We start from the raw sequence: 22,275 nt of genomic DNA, 5'->3' as shown, positions 1-22,275 counted from the left end.
AACGGGGGACTCAGCCTCTGTGCTGATACAGACGGCTGCTGACGTCAAGGAATTGGAACTGCCCCAGTTTATCGGTGACGTAGGTGAAGCGGGGCCTTGGGGCGTGCACACTCTCATGGAGGAAGGGTCTGAAGAGACACCGGAGGAGTTGCCCGAAGCTAGGGGCGGAGATTTCAGAGAGCGGGTCCAATCGTTTTTGAGGGATGAAGCAAGGGGGTGGTCGGATTTGGAGAATGTAATTAGTTCTCATTCCCCACGGAAGGGGGAGGGCTCTTTGGTGAACCGGGCGGTGGGTCCGCGACAGAAGTTAAAAATTTTACCCGGGAGGACTCCCCATCCCCGACGGGGAAGAGGATTACGAGTCTTGGATAGAACATACCTCTCAGTTGCTGGGTGAGTGGCAGTGTTCTGAGGAGGAGAAATGGCAAAGATTGGGGGACAGTTTGAGAGCGGCGGCAGCTGAGGTGGTAAAAGAGGCGAGAGTTAACCAGCCCCGGCTTCTCGGAAGGAGTGTCTAGTCGCCTGGAGGAGGCGTTTGGGCTGACGGTGCAGCTTTTAGGGGGGGATTCAGAATCTGTGTCAGGAGAAAAGGGAAAGGCTTTCTGAGTATCTTCTCCGACTTGAGCGTAGGCGAAATTGCTTGAGGCGCCGGGGGGTCATTTCAAGAGCTGAGGCGGATCGGATAAGGATCGACCAGGTAGTCAGGGGCGCACAGAGACATGATGCGATCGCTACGAGCCTCTGGCAGTCTCGTAGAGCGTGCCCCCTCCCTTCGTCTTTTGTTCAGTTGCTCAGAGGGGTAAGGGAGGAGGAGGACGAATTGGAAGCGGAAGAAGGCTCTGTTAACAAGGTATAGTCCTCGGTAGTAGCTCTTTGTGGTGAAATGACCGGGGCCAGCTCCACGCCGGAGACACAAAAGGGGGTCGCGGCAGGTGGGGTCCCTCCGCGGGAGGGGACTGGCGGAGAAGGTGCCTCCCTGAAGGGACGGCCGGTACTGAGTCCAGGCGGAGACCAGGGTGCTGCGAGGCCAGGCGTGTGCTATAACTGCGGGGAAGAGGTGGCACTTCAGGTGAACAGCAGGGACCCCCTCGGAGGGAGAGCCCTCGGGTGTCCCAGCAGGAAGGGGGGTCGGGAAACTTAGAAGAGGCTCACTGAGGGAACGCATTGGAGTCTCTGGGAAAATACGTTCCCAACAGTGTGCCGCGGGACCCTCAAGAGGAAAAGACCCTATCCCAGAAGGATTGGTGGGGCCCCGATCCAGCATGTCAATACCGATAGAGGGGACAGATGCAGAAGCCATACTCGACACGGGGTCGCAGGTCACATTACTGTACTGGTCGTTCTACGATAAGTACCTGGCTCATTTACCCCTGACACCTTTCAGTGCACTGGAGATTTGGGGTATTAGTGATGGTGATTACCCGTACGATGGCTATTTGTGAATTTGGAATTCCTGGAAGCTGAGGTGGGGGTGTCTGAGGCTCATGAGCCTCTGGTACTGGTTTGCCCAGACCCCGGTGAGTCTGTTAAGGATCCGGCCTGAACACTGGGTCGAAGGGCCTCTGCTGGTAGCTCTGGATCACGACAGTCTTTAATTTCTGTTTTCTTTCACCTGGCCATGTGGGTTCTGGCCCAGCCCCTTTGCTTTTTGCACTTCCTCCAATTACCTGCTTGTCTCCTCATTTGCACCCACCTGTGTCTAATTTTCACCCATTGCCCTGGTCATTTAAACCCCGCCTTGACTAGCATTCTCTGCCAGTTTGTCCCAGTTCTGACTTGTGTCGTTCCAGCCTGTCATTGCGACTTCTGCCAACCGATTTTGCCTGATTCTGTGTTTTGGATTTTGCCCGTTCTTGGACCTGATTTTTGCCTGTGCGCTCTGGATTGTCTGCCCTCGCCTGACTGCCTTTCCTGGTAAGACCTCTGCCTGCCATTTCCGATTCGTGCCTGCCTTCTGTTTTTGAAGACTGCTGTTTTTGTGCTCCCTAATAAATCCTGGTGAAAAAGTATTCATTGGTCTGCACTTGAGTCCCACCGAAGCCTGACAGAGACTGGGGGTGTGTCAATTGTGGTGGGGACCAACACCCCTATTGTGCGGAGACTCCTGGGAGCCTGTGAGGAAAAGGCGGGTGAAGACTTTTTGGAGACCCTGTCAGTGCACTCAGTGTTCCGAGCTGCTTTTGGGGAAGCGTGGGGTCGCCCTGGGCTGGACGCGGCGTGTGAACGAGGCACTGTGTTGTGTGCCCAGTCGAAGCCTAGGGTGGTGCTGCCGGGTGAAGTAGCGAGAGTGATGGGGATCCCAATTCCCGGGGGTGCCTGAGGGTGAAGCCCTTTTAGTGGACACCCCGGAAGATCTCGAGGGAGAGTTGAGATTCCCTGCTGGGGTGCTGGTGAGACCCGAGTTGCAGAAGCCCTCGGTGGTATAGGCACGCAGGTGGTGATCGTCAGCAACACTGCGGCACGGGAAGTCACCTTTAAGCGAGGAATGCCTCTGGCGCATCTGTTCCCGGTGACGATGATGCATAGCGCCCCCGTGAGGCTAGTTGGGGGAGAGCTGTCGGGAAAAAGGCCTAAGTTGACTGCTGAAGCTTTTAACTTTGGGGCATCACCTGTGCCGGAGGGTTGGAAGCGGAGGCTGGTGGAGAAGATGTTGATGATGACAGATGTTTTTCCCTTGACGAGATTGATGTGGGTTGTTCCAGGAGCACTCGCCACACCATGCGGTGACTGAGGATACTCCGTTTAGATAACGATCATGGCGACTGGCCCCTGCAGATGTCGAAGACTTGCGGCAACACTTGTGTAAGCTGAAGGAGGCTGGGATCATCACGGAGTCCCGAAGCCCTTATGCGTCTTCTATTGTAGTGGCCCGGAAGAAGAATGGGAAGGTTCGTATGTGTGTGGGCTATAGAACATTGAACTGGCGCACAGTCCCAGATCAGTACATGGTCCCCCGGGTTGAAGACGCGCTGGCCTGTCTGAGTGGGGCAAAGTGGTTTAGCGTGTTGGATTTGAGGAGTGGGTATTACCAGATCCCGATGAATGAGGCCGTTAAGGAGAAGACGGCCTTCATTTGCCCTTTGTGATTTTACCAATTTGAATGAATGCCCCAGGGGCATATCGGGGGCCCTGCCACCTTCCAGAGGGTCATGGAGAAGACAGTGGGGGATATGAACCTGCTCGAAGTGTTAGTATATTTGTACGACCTCATAGTATTTGGATCCACCTTGGAAGAACATGAAGCGAGACTAATGAAGGTGCTCAACCGGCTGAAGCAGGAAGGGTTAAAACGTTCCCTGGACAAGTGCCAATTCTGCCAGACGTCTGTTAGCTATGTTGGACACATTGTATCGCAGGATGAAGTAGTTACAGACTCGGCTAAGATCGAAGCAGTGACCACCTGGCCGAGGCCCCAGACCGTGAGTGCTGTGCGCTCATTCTTAGGGTCCTGTGGATACTATTGGAGATTCATGAAGGGCTACGCCAAGGTGAGTTATCCCGAGGAAATCATAGATGAGTGAGTCTGACTTCAGTGGTAGGCAATTTGCTGGAGAAAGTCCTGAAAGGCAGGATCATGACTATTTGCAGAGACATATTCTGATAAGGAATAGTCAGTATGGCATGGCTAAGGGCAATTCATGCCTTAGGAGCCTGAACAAATTCTTCAGCAATGTAGCAAAACACAGTGTTGAAGGTAGAACAGTGGATGTAGTGTATATGGATTTCACTAAGGCATTTGATAAGGTTCCCTATGCGTGGCTCATTCAGAAAGTAATGAGGCATGGGATCCAGGGAGTCCTTGTTAAGTGGATCCAAAATTGGCTTGCCCACAGATGGCAAAGAGTGGTTGTAGATGGTTCATATTCTACATGGACGCTGGTGACCATTGGTGTTCCACAGGGATCTGTTGCAGGACACCTGCTATTTGTGATTTTTATATATAAAACTGGATGAAGAAGTAGAAGGGTGGGTTAGCAAGTTTGCTGATGAAACAAAAGTCAAAGGTGTTGTTGATCGACTGGAGGGTTGTGAGAGGTACAGTGCGACATCGATAGGATACAGAACTGGGCTGAAAAGTGGCAGATGGAGTTCAACACAGATAAATGTGAATATAATATTAATGATAAGACTCTTTCTCAGTATTGAGGATCTGCGAGATGGTGGGGTCGGTGTCCATTGGACACTCTAAGCTGCTCTGTATGGCGTGTTGGTCTTCATCAACTGTGGGATTGAGTTCAAGAGTCCTGAGGCGACGTGACAGCGATATAAAGCCGTAGTTAGACCGCACTTGGAGTACTGTGTTCAGTTCTGGTCACCTCACTCTCGGGAGGATGTGGATACTACACAGAGAGTGCAGAGGAGATTTACAAGGGTGTTGCCTGGATTGGAGGGTGTACCTAATGAGAATGGGTTGAGTGAACTCGGCCTTTTCTCCTTGGAGCGACGGAGGATGAGAGGTGACCTGATAGAGGTGTACAAGCTCATGAGAGGCATTGATCGTGTGCATAGTCAGAGGCTTTTTACCAGGTCTGAAATGACTAACACAAGGAGGCATAGATTTAAGGTGCTTGGAAGTAGGTACAAGGAAGATGACAGAGGTAATTTTTTTCACATAAAACGGAGCGTGGAATGCTTTGCAGTAAAGATGGTGGATGTGGATACAATAGGGTCTGTTATGAGACTCTTAGTTATGTACATGAAGCTTAGAAAAATAGAGGACTATACAGTAGGGAAATTCTAGGCAGTTTCTAGAGTAGGTTACATGGTGGCACTGCATTTTGGCCTGAAGGGCCTGTAATGTGCTGTAACACAATTGGAAGTTGATTGGTGAAGGAGACGGAAGGCCATGGTAGCTGGAAGAAAGAAATTGGGGCGGGGTTGTGAGCACTGGAGGAAGGCGATGGGTGAGCAAGGAGACAGCATGACAGGGAGAAAACGGAATGGGAAATGGTGAATGGGGACACTACTGGAACTTTGAGAAATCGTTGTTCATGCCATCAGGTTGCAGGCTATCCAGACGGAATATAAGGTGCTGGTTCTCCAATGTAAGTGTGGCGTGATTATGACAGTGGAGGAGGCCACAGGTGGACATATCGGAATGGGAAGTGGTATTAAAATGGGTGGCCACTGGGAGATCCTACTTTTGCTGGTGGACGGAGCGCCGATGCTCGGCAAAGTTGTCTCTCAATCTACCTCAGGTCTCATCGATACACAGGAGACCACAGCGGGAACGCAAAAAAAAAACAGTATATGACCCCAACAGACTCACTGGTGTTGTCTAACCTGGAAGAGTTGTTTCGGGCCCTGAATGGTAGTGGGAGAAGAGGTGTAGCACTTGTTCCTCTTGCACAGATCAGTGCCAGGAGGGAGATCAGCAGGAAGTGATTAATGGACAAGGGAGTTGCATAAGGAGCAATCCCTGCGGAAAGCGCAAAGTGGACGGGGCGGGAGGAGGGAACAATATGTTTGGTGATAGGATCCCGCTGGAGGTGGCGGAGGTTTCGGAGATTTATGTGCAGGTCGGGTGATAGGTGAGGACAAGAGGAACCCTATCCCTGGTAGGGTAGCGGGAATAAGGGGTAAGTGCATGAAATGGAAGAGATGCGGTTGAGGGCGTTGATGGTTTAGGAAGGGAAGTCCCTGTCTTTGAAAAAGAAGAACAGCTCCTTCATTCTAGAATTGAAAGCCTCATCCTGAGAGCAGATGCGGCGGGGATAGTGGAATTGAAAGAAGGGAATGGCGTGTTTACAACAGCAGGGTGGGATGAGGTCTCGTCCAGGTAGCTGTGAGAGTCAGTGGATTTGCAATGGACATAGCTGGATACGCTGTCTCTGGAGATAGGGGCAGTGAGATCGAGATAGTGAACGGAGGTGTCGGAAATGGACCCGGCGAATTTGAAGGCATGGTGGAAGTTGGAGGCAAAGTGAATTGAATCGACGATTTCAGGATGAGTGCAGGAAGCAGCACCAATGCAGTCATCGATGTAGCGTAAGAAACTGTGGGACGGTCCCCAGTGTAGGCTTAGAACAGGGACTGTTCCACGTAGCCGACAAACAGGCAGGTACAAGGGTAGGTAAGAGGAGGTGTCTGAGAGTTGGCGATGGGCCTCAGTAAGGTAGGGGTCAGTCCGACAGACTACTGCAGCACCTCCCTTATCTGCGGGTTTGATGCTGAGGTTAGGATTAGTGCAGAGGGAGTGGAGAGTCCAATGTTCGGAAGGAGTGAGGTTGGAATTGGAGAGAGCAGACGGTTAATGTCCCGTCCACAGTCCTCGTGGGGTCCTGTTCATTGTTTGTGCCTCCTTTTGAGTCCCTCCAATGTCCGCAGATCTTTTCTCAGAATGGGGCCGAAATCTGCTCACAACACTCCAAGTGAGGCCTCTTTGTCAAGCCTCACCAATGCATCCTTGCTTTAAAGTTCTCGTCCTATCAAATTGAATGCCAATGTCACATTGGACTTTTTCACCATCGACTCAATCTGCAAATTTACCTTCAAGGAATCCTACACAAGGATTCAGTAGTCTCTTTGACCTTTTTTTTAATAGCTTTTTCTTAAATTTCGCTCCAGCTCCAAGATAGTCTATCCTTTTATTTCTTTTTCCACTTTTATTTTTTCTCCCGAAGTACATGACCATGCCGTCCCAAAATTCAGCCCTTCATCCATTGATGTCTTCTGTAAATCTTTTGACGGGAAAGAAACAGCAAAAATAATTTGTGTCCGGGAATTCTCAAACGCAACACATCTCTGTCCGGGTATTTAAGGAGTGACCAGATATTTCCATTGAAACACAGACATATCAGCTGTTGATTCTCGGAGATGAAGAAGTATCTCATCTCAGCTGGAATTGAGCTTTGTGTCTGAATTTTTTTCGATGAAACTCAGTGAAATCCACTGGAACCGGCTGCTGAGAACACGCCAGTATTTGTTCACCGGAGATCAGTTCTTCAACTGCATTGAGTGTATGAGGGATTCACTACGTCTGAAATCTGACTCGACGAATTGACAGAGAACTGTGGGAGGTGATTCACGCACTCATCCCAGCTACAGACAGACCAGCGAGTTCACACTGGGGAGATCCCATTCACCTGCGCAAACTGTGGGAAGGGATTCACTCAGTCATCTGACCCAGTAGCACACCGGTTCACACTGGGGAGAGGCCGCATGCCTTATCAGACTATGGGAAGGGGTATACTCGGTCATCTAATCTGAAGGTACATCAGTCAGTGCGCAATAGAGAGAGACTGTTCACCTGTTCTGTAAGTGTAAAGGGATTCACTCAATCATCTGACCTACTGGTACACCAGCGAGTTCATACTGGGAGAGACCGTTCACCTGCTCACACTTTGGGAAATGATTCACTTGGTCATGCGACATACTGAAACACCAGCGAGTTCACACTGGGGAAACGCCGTTCACCTGCTCTGATTGTGGGAAGGGATTCACTCGGTCATCTGACCTACTGACACACCAGTCAATTCAAACTGGGGAAATGCCGTTCACATATTCGGATTGTGGGAAGGGGTTTACTTGGTCATCTGAAATGAAGATCCATCAGCAAATTTGCACTGGGGAGAGGCTGTTCAACTACTCAGACTGTGGGAAGACATTCACTTGATCATGAACCTACTGAAGCACCAGTGAGTTCACGAGGAGGAAAGGAAATAAGGTACAATCTCTTCAATGATATTAAGTTCCCCGGCCCCGAGCATCTTATTTTCACCTTGGATATCGAATCCCTATAAATCACCATCCCCTACCAAGAAGGCCTCAAAACTCTTCGTTTCTTTCTGGACATCATAACAACCACTTCCTCTCCACCACCACTCTCCTACGTGTCGCGGATCTTGTCCTCACTCTCACTAATTTCTCTCTTGACTCCTCCCACTTCCTTCAAACAAAAGGGGTAGCCATGGGCACTCGCGTGGTTCCCAGCTGTGCTGCCTGTTTGCCCGATACGTGGAACAGGCTGTGTTCCAATCCTACACTGCTGTCACTCCCTCCCTTCTCCTGTGCTACATCAACGACTGCATTGGTGTTGCTTCGTGCACCAATGTTAAGCAAGTCAACTCAATCAATTTTGCCTCCAAATTTCACCCTGCCCTCAAATTCACCTGGTCCATTACCAGCACCTCCCTTCCCCTTCTCCATTACACTGTCCCTATCCATTGATGTCTATTACAAACCTACTGACTCTCGCAGCTACCTGGACTCTATCTCCTCCCACGTTGTTCCTTGTAAAAATGCCATCCCTTTCTCTCAATTCTTCCATCTCTACCGTATCTGCTGTCAGGACGCTCTTTCTTCATTCCGGAACAAAGGCGATGTCCTTCCTCTTTAAAGAAAGGGGCTTTCCTTCCTCCACCATCAACGCTGCCCTCAACCGTATCCCTCCCATTTTGCACACATCTGCCCTCACCCCATCCTCCCAATACCCCACCAGGGATACAGGGAGAGGATTCCTCTTGTCCTCACCACCCCCACCAGAGTCTGTGTCTAGCACGTCATTCTCAGTAACTTTCGCCATCTTTGGCAGGAACCCACCACCAAGCACATCCTTCCCTCCCACTCAACGCGTTTTGCTTTCCACAGAGATCATTCCCTACGTGACTCCGTTATCCATTCAAACCTCGCTACTGATCTCCATTCTGGCACTTATCCTTGCAAGTGGAACAACTGCTGCACCCGCCGCTTCACCTCCTCCGTCACGACCATTCAGGTCTCCAAGCAGTCCTTCCAGGTGAGGTGACACTGCACCCGTGAGTCTGTTGGGGTCATCTGTTTTCTCTGGTGAGACCTGACAAAGATTGGGAGCACCTACGCTCCATCCGCCAGAAAAAGCAGGATCTCCAAACGACCGGCAATTTTAATTCAAAGGTTTCAAAGAGAAAAGTGTGGGGCCTCTTGACCTGATGTGTATGGATTTTCTGCCAATACAGCCAGATGCCAGCAATGTGGCGAATGTCTTAGACATCACGAATCACTGCGCCAGATATGCGCAAGCTTTCCCTACCAATGATCAGAGGGTGTCCACGGTGGCCAAAGTGTTCTGGGAGAAGTATTTCATCTGAAGTATGTGTCTGATATGAGAAGGGAGCCGAAAAAGGCTGATAAATTAGTTGAGGTTGCGGCTGCCAAGCAGAATTAAGGAAATAAGAGGAGCTATGATCAAAACTTTAGGTTCTCCCAACGCCTGCCGGGAGACAGAGTCCTCATAAGGAATTTGGGGCTACCTGAGAAGCATAAATTGGCTGAACGCTGGGTGGCTACGCCCTGTGTGGTGGCGAGTCAGATGCCAAATGTACCAGTTTTCTGGGTGAAACCAGAGGATGGGAACGGATCTGTCAAAATTCTCGATCAGAACCACCTTCTACCTCTGGGACAAGAGGTGCAGGTTGACCCAGAGCCCGACCTGGAGCCTACACCTCATAAGAGGACTCTGTGACGATGCGCAGTGACTGAAAGACCAACAGCAGGAGGGATTAGACCGGTCCTGACCCTCAATAAGATACAGATTCGGAGGAAGAGGAAACTGGGGTGTGGTATACGTTGCCTTTTGCTAACTGCCCACTGAATGAGGAAGAGATTTCCAGCCCTTCTCACGGTGAGTTAGATGAAATTGGAGGGGGTGGATATCTATCTGTGAACAGACCGGATTTCAGCGGGACGCTGAAAAGGGATGAAGTGGGACTCAGCCGTGTGGCAGAGGGGTCAGAGTTGCAGGAGGACACGAGTGATAGATGGGGAGAGCTTCGCCATGTTGACCGGAATTATCCCAAGGTGTTTCTGAACCTGAAGAAGTAGGTGACGGGGTAAGGACATCTCAAAGAATCAGGAGACCACTAGAAAGGCTGGTCCATGTAGCACTGGGGGGACAGAGTCTGGCACGTATCGCCTTGGTGAGCTGTGACACTGCCATTTACACCTGGGCTAGACTTTGTGCTTTGCATGAAGGAGTGGCAAATTATCACAATGTCATGGGGACAGGACTAGTTTTGGTGGGGGAACAGTGTCACACCCTGGGAAAGGTTTCACTGCAAACACAATTGTCTTTCTGGAGAAGCAGTGTTTGTGTGATGGTTAGAGATGACGGGTGCTTTGGAATGTGTGGCGTCCAATGAAAGGAGTGTGTTTCGTGCCGTGTGCCTGACACCGGGCTGATCTGGGGCTTTGTTCGGCGGGAGGCGAAGGGAGAAGATGCCGGAGCGGAGTCATGATCCGACAAAGGCCGGGGAGATCGAAGGAGGAGCAGCGAAGGGGAAACCATGAGCTCCAAATCAGTCTGTTTCATTAAAATGGGCCCCTTCTTCCTTTTTTTCTTTATTTTGCTTTTTCTTTACTAGCCCTTTAGTCAAATTAAGAGTTATAAAGCTAATACATTTAATTGTGTATTGTATACTGTCTGTTATCTCGTGGTACTGATTTGTAACAGGGTAAAAAAACATGCAGCTTCCACCCAAACGGGGGTGGGGGGGGGTGGTCTCGGGTGAGCTCACACCTCAATCTCACATACTTGGCGGGACCAGAGATGGTCTTCCCTGGAGTTACGCTGCAGACAGAACCCGAGTGTTTCACCCTCAGCTCCCTGTTGCAGCCAGCTCACTCCCACCTGGATGATGCTGGTGGCATTGTGCGAAGCACAGTTTTTTGATTTCTCTACTGCCTTGAATACAATACAGCCACGACTTCTGAGCAGGAAGCTGTCTATTATTGTGTCTATTATTATTATTTTTAATAAAGTTTGAACACTGCTAAGTGTGTTTTAAAATGTTGCTGCCATAACGAAAGAATTCCCCACTCGGAATCAATAAAGTATTTATTATTATTATTATTATTATTATCATCATCATCAGCATTACCAGTCTGTGGTGGCCAGTGCTATCATGTTTGCTGTTGGGTGCTGGGGCAGCAGGCTGAGGGTGGCAGACACCAACAGAATCAACAAACCCATGCGTAAGGCCAGTGATGTTGTGGCGATGGAACTGGACTCTCTGACGGTGGTATCTGAAAAGAGGATGCTGTCTAAGTTGCATGCCATCTTGGTCAATGCCTCCCATCCACTACATAATGTACTGGTTGGGCACAGGAGTACATTCAGCCAGAGACTCATTCCACCGAGATGCAGCACAGAGCGTCATAGGAAGTCATTCCTGCCTGTGGTCATCAAACTTTACAACTCCTCCCTTGGAGTGTCAGACACCCTGAGCCAATAGGCTGGTCCTGGACTTATTTACTGGCATAATTTACATATTACTGTTTAATTATTTATAGTGCAACTGTAACAAAAACCAATGTCCCCCGGGATCAATAAAGTATGACTATGACTATGCTCCAGTCATTTATCTGTTCACCAATCAACTTTCCAGCTCTTTAAATCACCGTCTCCCTCTCCCGGTTTCCCCTATCACCAACCCTGCCCCGTTCTGACTCGCTCCCGTGTTTTCTAGTCGTGAAGAAGGGTCTTAGTCTGAAACTGACTGTTCTCTCCTCTCCATAGCTGCTGCCTGCGCCCTGAATTCCAACAGCATTTTGCGTATCCAGCATTGCTTTGGATTTCCGCATGCGCAGAGATCTGAGGTCGTCCCAAATATCGCGCATGCGCTCAGTAGGAGAGCGGCTAACCGGGATCGGACGCAGGTAGGATCGGTGCCTCCGGGCGTCTGAACCGCGATTGACGGAGCGTTGCTGTGAGCTCACACACTGGCCACACTGGTCCTGCAACGCAGGGAAGTCCCCGTCCCTTCCTTCTCTCTCCGCCCCACGATCCGTACCCGAGCCGCAGGGAGCTTTCGGCTGTGAGCGCTGCCGCCGACGCCCGACGCGCTGGTTAGATGGCGGATGGACAGGTTTCTCCTTTGTGATGCCTTCTGGGTAAAGAGGCAGCCATGGGTGACACGACCAGCGTTGTCCCCGTACCGTGGAAAGAAATGGGAGGGGATGTATGTCCCAAACACTGCCGAGCTCCAGCTATGTAAATCGGAGGATCAGGAACTCGGAACAAAAATATAGTTCCTAGTTAATCTCATTCAGTGAAAATATCAGTTATGGAAAAAAGAACCTTCCGTCAGCTTTATTTCACTCTGGATTAATAACGATATGAAACACCGTTTTTTCTCGACGACAAGTCAGTTGTGGCTTTCACATCACAAAAGTGACACACTCCAAAGAGAATAACTACTACCCTCCCCTTCACAGAAACATAGAAAGCCTACAGCACAATACGGGTCCTACGGCCCCCAACACTGCGCAAATCATGTCCGTACCTTAGCATTTACCTAGGGTTACCCATAGCCATCTACTTTTTTAACCTCCATGTACCTATCCAGGAGTCTATTGTTTACAACCCTATTGTATCCGCCTCCACCACCGTCGCCAGCAGCCCATTCCACGCAATCACCACTCTCTATGTAAAAAACATGTTCATTGGCATTTCCTGGATGGGTTCATCACTGTCAATCAGCTGGGGGGGAGAGGGAGGGAATCCGAGAAAATAGAAGATCTCCAGGGTCAGACATGGAGTAACAAGTGGTCTTTGTAATGTTGTGGAACATGACCAGAACTTGAAATAATATCAAAGGACACAGACACATTGAGCCAAGTCACAGGCTGATTGAAGGCAGAAATAGCCCATTGTCAGACAGAGAGGAAAATAGTCATAGAATGTGCTGGTCAGTCCGGATGTCTGATGTGTGCCTTGTTAGAAGATGTGGACCTCATATATAAACATAGAAACATAGAAGTCTGCAAAGCATTACAGGCCCTTTGGCCCACAGTGTTGAGGCAAACATTTAACCTATTCTGGAAACTGCCTCGGATTTCCAAACTGTATATCCCTCTATTTTTCTAAGCTCCATGTACATATCTAAGAGTCTCTTAAAAGACCTATTGTATTCACCTCTACCACCATCGCCAGCAGTGCATTCCACGCACCCACCACTCTCTGTGTGAAAAACTTACCTCTGACGTTCCCCTTGTACCTACTTCCAAGCACCTTAAAATGTGCCACCTTATGTTAGTCAATTCATCCCTAGGAAAAGGCCTCTGGCTATCCACACAATCAATACCTCTCATCATTTTTTTACAGCTCTTTGAGGTCACCTCTCAATTTCTGTCACTCTGAAGTTCACTTAACCCATTCTCAAAGGGAATGTTGTCCAATCTATTCAACATCATTGTAAATCTCCTCCGCACACTTTATATAGTATCCACATCCTTCCTGTAATCAGGTGACCAGAACTAAACACTGTACTCCAAGTGGGGTCTAAATAATGTCTTATATGGTTGTAACATTACCTCACAGCTCACAAACTCAGTCCCATGTTTGATGTCCAACACACCATATGTCTTTCTTAACAACAATGTCAACCTGCATAGCAGCTTTGAATGTGCTATTGACGTGGACCCCAAGATCTCACTGATCCTCCACACTGCCAAGAGATCTAGCATTATATTCTCTCTTCAAGTTTGACCTACCAAAATGAACCACTGCAGCCTTATCTCAGTTGAACTCCATCTGCCACTTCTCATCCCAGTTTTGCATCCCATCAATGTCCTGCTGTAACCTCTAACAGCTGTCCAGACTATTCACAATACCCCCAACTTCTTTGTCATCAGCAGACATACCAACCAACCCTTCTACTTCCTCATCAAGGTCATTTATAAAAATTTCAAAGTGGAGGGTCCCAGAACAGATGCCTGCAGAACAACATTGGTCACCGTTCTCCTGGCAGAATATCAACCATTTACAACCACCCTTTCTTCTTTTTTTTCAATATTTTTATTAATTACTTGCATAGACGAATACAAAATGCATTATGATATTATGGAAACAGAAACAAGATTGAAATGCCCCATAACTATGTATAGTAAATTAACCATAATATTGAAAAGGTATATTTTCAAAACAAAAAAAAGAGAGAAAAAAACAGCTGTTTGGTTAAGAGAAAAGAAGAAAAAATCTCTGACATAAAATCAGATATTGAAACATATAATAGCCATCATCATTGCTGAACCAATCGGAAATTGTGAAAGTAGTTCCAAAAAGGTCCCCATAATCTGAAAAAGTCTTGTCTTGGTATAGAAATAGAACACCTAATCTTCTCTAGATTTAACCATGACATAACGTCAACCAACCAATGGGCATGAGGAGGCAGAGCGGCGTCTTTCCATTTGAGCAACAAAACTCTTCTGGCTAAAAGAGAAATTAAAGCCAAAATATGCAAATCATTCGGCTTAAGAGTAAAATCATTTCCTCCAACAATGCAAAACAAGGCAGTCAGAGGGTTGGGTTTAATATTTACTTTAAAAGGCTCTGATAAAGTTTGAAATACTTCTTTCCAAAATTTATCAAGCCGTGGGCAGGACCAAAACATACGAATCAGAGAGGACTCTTTGACATTATACCTATTACATTATGGAGAAAAATCTGAGTAAAAATGAGAGAGCTTATTTTTAGTCATATAGGCTCTATGAACTACTTCAAATTATAAAAGAGAGTGACATGCACATAACGAAGAGTTGTGAACAAGTTTAAAACTTTCATTCCATGTATCCTCATCAAATGAAATCTGTAGGTCTTGTTCCCAGAGGTTTTTAATTTTGTCTAACGGAATGTTTCTCATTGCCAAGAAGATACTATAAATATTAGAAATAGATCCATTATGAAAAGGTTTCAAAGTAAAAATTGTATCAACTAAATTCTTATCTGGACATTTAGGAAATGTATGAAGTTGAAGTCACTAATTTGTAAATATCTAAAAGAGTGAGCTTTACGAAGATTATATTTAATAGATAGTTGATCAAATGAGGAAAGATATCTCCAACAAACAGATCCTGAAAACATTTAATACCTAGTCTATATCACTCTTTAAAAACTACATCAGTCAAAGAAGGTGTAAAGCAAAATTAGAAAAAATGGGACTAGAGAGTGAAAAACCAAATAACCCAAAGAATTTTCTAAATTGTAACCAAATCCTCAAAGTATGTTTAACTACATAATTATCAGTTAAATTACTTAAGGATAGAGGAATTGAAGAACCAAGAAGAGAAATAATAGAAAAATTATTCACAGAATTAACTTCTGAAGAAACCCAAACCAGACGGTCTTCACGATTAATGTAGTATAACCAAAACATAAGGTAGCATATGTTGACTGCCCAGCAGTAAAACCTAAAATTGGTTTGGGCTAATTCCCCATTTTTTTTTTAGTTCTCTGAAGATGATCTTTGTATAATCGTATAATCGGGGGGGGGGGGGCGGTATTCTTCCATAAGTAAGAAGATATAATCAAATCTAAAGAGTCAAAAAAGGATTTAGGAATAAATACAGGTAGGGCTTGAAATAAGTATAAAAAATTAGGCAAAATATTCATTTTAATAGTTAATACATCCAGTCAGTGATAAAGAAAGGGGAGACCAATTTGATAGTATCTTCTTAACATATTCCAAAAGAGTGATAAAGTTTTCTTTAAAAAGAAATTTATAATTCCTAGCAATTTTTATACCCAAATAAGTAAATTGATTTCTTATAATTTTAGAAGGAAGGTCAGAGTTGACTGATACCAAATTATTCAAAGGAAAAAGTTCACTCTTATGAAGATTAAGTTTATATCCTGAGAACTGACTAAATTCAGAAAGTAAAGAGAGTATTGAGGGTAGAGAGGACTCCACATTAGAGATGTAGAGCAAAAGGTCATCAGCATAAAGAGACAACTTATGAGTGATACCCCTCCTTAAAATACCCGAGATGTCAACGGATTCACGAAACGCGATGGCTCAAAGGCTCTAAAGGCAAATCAAAAAACAAAGTACTCAGAGGACATCCTTGTTGGAGATTAAATGGTTTAGAACTCTGAGAGTTAGTATGAACCTGTGCAGTAGAAGATGAAACCACCCTTTCACAATTCCGGATCCACACAGCAAGGTCTCTTTGGATCCATGCCTCATTATTTTCTGATTGAGCCTCACATGGGGAATCTCATCAAAAGTCTTTCTGAAAGCCATGTACACTACATCCAATGCTCTACCAGGACCTCCCAGTGACCACACATTTCAATTCCACGCACCAATTCCCATTCTGATATGTCTATCCATGGCCTCTTCTATTATCAAGGTGAAGCCACACTCAGGTTGGAGGAACAACACCTTGTAGTCCGTCTGGGTGGCCTCCAACCTGATGGCATGAACATTGACTTCCCTAACTTCCATTAATGCCCCTCCTCCCCTTCTTACCCCATCCCTTATTTATTATTTTTCATTTTTCCCCGTTCTTTCTCTCTCTTTTTTCTCCCTCTGTCCCTCTCACTATATCTTCCTTTGATGCTCCCCTCCCCCTTTCTTTCTCCCTAGGCCTCCCATCCCATGATCCTCTCCCTTCTCCAGTGTTGTATCTTCTTGCCTATCAGTTTGAGGATAAACTGGAAGCCTTTTAGGACTGAGATGAGGAAAAACTTCACACGGAGAGTGGTGAATCTGTGAAATTCTCTGCCACAGGAAACAGTTGAGGCCAGTTCATTCTATATATTAAGAGGGGGTTAGATATGGCCCTTGTGGCTAAAGGGATCGGGGGTATGGGGGGAAGGCTGATACAGGGTTCTGAGTTGGATGATCAGCCATGATCATACTGAATGGTGGTGCAGGCTCGAAGGGCCGAATGGCCTACTCCTGCACCTATTTTCTGCGTTTCTATGAACTTTCCAGCTCTTAGCTCCATCCCTCTCCATCCTGTCTTCTCCTATCATTTCAGATCTCCGCTCCCCTCCCACTTTCAAATCTCTTACTATGTCTTCTTTCAGTTGGTCCTGACGAAGGGTCTCGGCCTGAAACATCGACTGTATCTCTTCCTATAGATGCTGCCTGGCCTGCTGTGTTCCACCAGCATTTTGTGTGTGTTGCTCTACTTGTATCAGTGTGTTTTGTTCTTGTAAGGCACGTCCTGCCCTTGATAAATCCATGCTGACTACCCCTAATCAGATTATGTCTCTCCAAATGCTCATAATCCTGCCTCTCAGGATCTTCTCCAACAACTTGCCCACCATTGAAGTAAGACTCACTGGTCTATAATTCCCTGGGTTATCTCTACTCCCTTTCTTTAACAAAGGAACAATGTTGTCCAATCCTCTAGTACTTCTGTCATCCCTATTGATGTACAAAGACCATCACCAGAGGCTCAGCAAACTCTTCCTCACTTCCCACAGTAGCCTGGCATATATCTCAACTTGAGATGAATGGGATAAAATTGTGATGCCAAAGGTCTCATTTCAACATGTAAAATTATGAAAGGGATAGGTAAAATAGAGGCAGGAAAGTTGTTTCCACTGAAAGGTGAGACTAGAAACTAGCGGACATTGCCTCAAGATTCGGGGGAAATTGGGATGGAGATGAGGAGGGACTGCTTTTCCCAGAGGGTGGTGAATCTGTGGATTTCACTGCCCAATGAAGTAGTGGAACTTACCTCAGTAAATGTTTTTGAGAGAAGGTTGGATAGATTTTGGCATAGTAGCGTAATTAAGGGTTATGGGGAAAAGGCAGTTAGGTGGAGATGAGTCCATGGCCAGATCAGCCATGATCTTATTCAATGGTGGAGCAGGCTCGACGGGCCAAATGGCCGACTCCTGCTCCTATTTCTTATGATCTTATGATCTCACCACAAACTAAAATCTCTCCTGAAATATTGTCCTTCACCCATTGATGTCTTTTGCAAATATTTTTACAGGTTTGAAATGTCAGAACACTTGTGCACCGGAATCTTAAGCACAACATGTCAGTTTTGCTGACTCTGCCCAGATATTTAAGGAGTGACCAAATATTTTCTTTGCAACACCAACACATCTGTTGTCGATCCTTGTAGATGAAGAATTACCACATCTCCAGCTGGTGATGTATTCTGTCTCTGAAATGAAGTTTTCTGTTGTAACTCAGTGAAATCCACTGGAACCGGGAGCTGAGAACACACCAGCATCTGTTCACTGGAGATCAGTTCTTCAATTGCATTGATTGTACAAGGGATTCAAATGTCTGACTTTCTGAATTGCCAGAGAATTGATCGTAGTGAGATATCATTCTCCTTCTCTCAGTGTGGGAAGAGATTCACTCACAGGCTGCCCGCAGACACGCCAGTAAGTTCACAGTGGGGAGAGGCCATTCACCCGCTCTGTGTGAGGGAGGGGAACCACTCAGTCATCCAGTCTGAAGATACATCAGCAAGTTCACACCATAGTGAGATGCTCCACCTGTTCTGACTGAGGGAAGCAATTCATTCTGTCATTGATGTTAAAGATATATCAGAAAATTCACCAGTGAGGGGACATTTCTTAGACTGTAGGAAGGCATTGACACAATCAATCAGTCACCAGCAAGTTCACACCATTCACATCCTCTGAATGTAGAATCAGATTTATTTAGTCACCTCAACTGAACGAACGTCACGAGTTCACATTGAGAAGATGCCGTTCACCTGCTCAGACTGTGGGAAGGAGTTCACTCGGTCCTTTAACCTACTGAGACACCAGTTGGTTCACACTGGGGAGAAACCATTCATCTGTTGTGACTGTGGGAAGGGATTCATTCGGTCATCGCAACTGAAGAAACATCAGCGAATTCACACTGGGGAGAAACTGTTCACGTGTTCTGAATGTGGAAAGGGATTCAATCGGTCAAACCAACTGAAGGCACATCAGCGAGTTCACACTGGGGCGAGTCCATTCACTTGCTCTGAATGTGGGAAGGGATTCACATATTCATCGAAACTACAGAGACACCGGCTGGTTCACACTGGGGAGAGACCGTTCACCTGCTCTGAATGTGGGAAGGCATTCACTGAGTCATCGAAACTACAGACGCACCAGCTGGTTCACACCAGGGAGAAACCGTTCACCTGCTCAGTCTGTGAGAAGGGATTCACTCGGTCATCTCAACTGAAGGAACATCAGCGAATTCACACCGGGGAAAAACCGTTCACTTGCTCAGACTGTGGGATGAAATTCACTCGTTTAACTCAACTGAACGTACATCAGCGAGCTCACACTGGGGAGAAACCATTCAGCTGCTCTGAATGTGGGAAGAGATTCACTTGGTCATTTCAACTACAGAAACATCATCAAATTCACACTCGGGAGAAACCACTCACCTGTTCTGAATGTGGGAAGGGATTCACTCGGTCAATCCAACTGAAGGCACATCAGCGAGTTCACACTGGGGCGAGTCCATTCACCTGCTCTGAATGTGGGAAGGCATTCACATATTCATCCACCCTGCAGAGACACCGGCTGGTTCACACTGGGGAGAGACTTTTCACCTGCTCACTATGTGAGAAGGGATTCACTCGGTCATCTCAACTGAAGGAACATCAGCGAATTCACACTGGGGAAAAACCATTCACTTGCTCAGTCTGTGGGATGAAATTCACTCACTTAACTCAACTGAACATACATCAACAAATTCACGCTGGGGAGAAACCATTCAACTGCTCAGACTGTGGAAAGCGATTCATTCGGTCATCTGAACTGAATGCACATGAGTGCTTTCACGCTGGGGAGAAACCGTCCATTTGCTCAGACAGTGGGAAAAGATTTACTCTTTCATTTTGTCTACTGAGACACCAGTTAGTTCACACTGGGGAGAAACCATTCATCTGCTCAGAATGTGGGAAGGTGTTTGCTGGGTCATCAGACTTGAAAATGCATCAGCGAGTTCACATGGGGGAGAGGCCGTTCACCTGCTCTGATTGTGGGAAAGAATTCAATCACTCATCCACACTACAGAGACACCGGCTGCTTCATACTGGGGAGAGACCGTTCACCTGCTCTGAATGTGGGAGGGGATTCACTCAGTCATCCAACCTTTTGTCGCATCAGCGAATCCACACTGGGGAGAGGCCGTTCACCTGCTCAGACTGTGGGAAGACATTCGCTCACTCATCCACCCTACAGAGACACCGGCTGGTTCACACTGGGGAGAGGCCGTTCACCTGCTCTGAATGTGGGAAGGGATTCACTCGGTCATCCACCCTACAGAGACACCAGCTAGTTCACACTGAGGAGAAACCACCTTCTTAGATTGTGGGAAGGGATTCACTTAGTCATCTGACTAGAAACTACATCTGACAGGTCACACTGGGGACAGACTGTTACAACATAAGACCATAAGATGTAGGAGCAGGAGTAGGCCATTTGGCCCATTGAGTCTGCTCCGCCATGCAATCATGTGTCACGCAGGTGAGAAACTGCGAGAAAATTCAGCAGTCTAATGAACAAGGAGGCAACTAAAAGAGAGAGAGGACTCTGACTTTGTTTTGATAATAGTTTTAATTGTGTCCCTGAGAGAGAGAGTACGGCGCAAGCTGAGACATGAGCTGGGAAGGTCACCATGGTAATAGCTCAGAGCAGTTGAGCTAACGGACAGTTGGAATATTGGATGGATTATAAAAGTTGATCCTTTTGTCTGATAAGGCAGAGGAGACACGACACGGGAGAACTGCGGAAGCTACCCGAGAAACCACTGGTGGGGTTTAAGACCACCACGAGGGTGGAGGCCACGGACTGATTAATTTTGACCCGTGATTACCAGTGCGGGTAACAGCTTGCCTGTGGGGGTCGTGGGTTAGTAGACCGTTCCCGAAAAGGGGCTCTGTCCATCTGTGTGTGGGGGTCACATGAAGTGACTGAAGACTTCGGAAGCAAGAACAACTAAAGCTGCCAACTTGAACATCAACTCAATTAACTCCCTCTCTCTCCATCAATTCAACTCGATGCAACACAAAGTGAACTGAACTGCCTAACCTTACCTGACACCGTAAGACTGATATCCACCTCCTGAACTATTATTTATTTGTAGTTTATAACCTGTATCATATTATCTGGTTTAATGATATTAATTTGTAGTAGTAATGAATATAGTCTTCATTTACAGTAAACCAGACTCCAGGTGTGTTCCATTTCTGCTGGTCCTTTTCAACCCGTCACGAGGCTCGTGAAACATGAGCTAATCCAGATCCTCCAGTCATCCCTACTCCCCTACCTCCTCCCTTTGATGCTCTGGCTAATCAATAACCTATCTTTCTCTGCCTTAAATGCACCCAGTGATTCAGCCTCCACAGCAGCTCGTGGCGACAAATTCTACAGATTTACCACCCTCTGATTAAAGTAATTGCTCCACATCTCAGACCATAAGATACAGAAGGTGGATGGAGCTGTTTACCCCATCAAGTCTGTTCCGTCATTTCATCAAAGCTGATCTAAATTTCCTCTCAGGCCCAGTCCCATGCCCTGATCAGTCAAGAATCTGTCTACCTCTGCCTTAAAGGTACATAAAGAATTGGCCTCCACAGCTGCCCACGGCAAAGAATTCAGCAAATTCACCACTCTCTGTCCAAAGGAATTCTTCCTCATCTCCATTCTAAAAGGACACCCCTCTATTCTGATGCTCTGTTCCCTGGTCATAGGCTCTTCCACTGCAGGAAGCATCCTTTCCACATCTGCTCAATCAAGCCCTTTCACAATTTGATAAGTTTCAATGAGATCAGGCTCAGGCCTATCAAACGCCCTTCATACGACAAGCCATTCAATCCCAGAATCTTTCTTTTGGGAACCTACTTTGAACTTTCGCCAGTTTCAGCACATCCTGTCTAAGATAAGGGGCCCAAACCAGTTCACAATACTCCAAGTGAGGCCTCACCAGTGATTATAAGCTTTCCAAATTACATCCTCACTTATATATTGTAGGCCTCTTGAAATGAATGCGAACATTGCACTTGCCTTCCTCACCACAGACTCAACCTGCAAATTAACCTTTAGGGAATCATGAACATGGACTCCCCTTGTCCCTTTACACCTCAGTTGTTTGGTATTTTCTTTCCATTTAGAAGAAAAAGTCAACACTTTTATTTCTACTACAGTGCATGAACATACACTTCCCAACACTGTATTCCATCTGCTATTTCTTTACCCATTCTCCAATCTGTCTAAGTCCTTCTGTAGCTTCCCTACTTAAAACTGCCTGCCCCTCCTCATGTCTTCATATCGTCTGCAAATTTTGTAACAAAGCCATCAATTCCATCTTCCAAATTATTGGAATATAACGTAAAAAGTACCAGTCCGAACACAGACCCCTGTAGGACACGACTAGTCACTGGAGGCCAACCAGAAATGGCTCCCTTTATTCTCACACTTTGCCTCCTACCAATCAGCCACTGCTTAATCCGTGCTGGAGTCTTCCATGTAATACCAAGGGCACATAGCTTGTTGAGCAGCCTCATGTATAGCACCATGTCAACGGCCGCCTG

At 46.8% G+C, this 22,275-nt stretch overlaps 1 protein-coding gene across 1 annotated transcript; it reads left to right on the top strand.

Annotated features, from left to right (window-relative positions):
* The first annotated feature begins 258 nt into the window (after positions 1–258).
* On the top strand, positions 259–20,907 carry LOC140198336 (uncharacterized). The gene is made up of 3 exons (XM_072259434.1): positions 259–393; positions 11,495–11,634; positions 17,710–20,907. Exon 3 carries the CDS (start codon positions 18,440–18,442, stop codon positions 20,048–20,050), a length of 1,611 nt encoding a protein of 536 aa, XP_072115535.1. The 5' UTR covers positions 259–393; positions 11,495–11,634; positions 17,710–18,439; the 3' UTR covers positions 20,051–20,907.
* The last annotated feature ends 1,368 nt before the right edge of the window (positions 20,908–22,275 follow it).

This window comes from Mobula birostris, chromosome 5 (assembly GCF_030028105.1).
Source record: "Mobula birostris isolate sMobBir1 chromosome 5, sMobBir1.hap1, whole genome shotgun sequence".
Classification (NCBI taxonomy): Eukaryota; Metazoa; Chordata; class Chondrichthyes; order Myliobatiformes; family Myliobatidae; genus Mobula; species Mobula birostris.
This window is presented reverse-complemented; position numbering and strand designations above follow the sequence as displayed.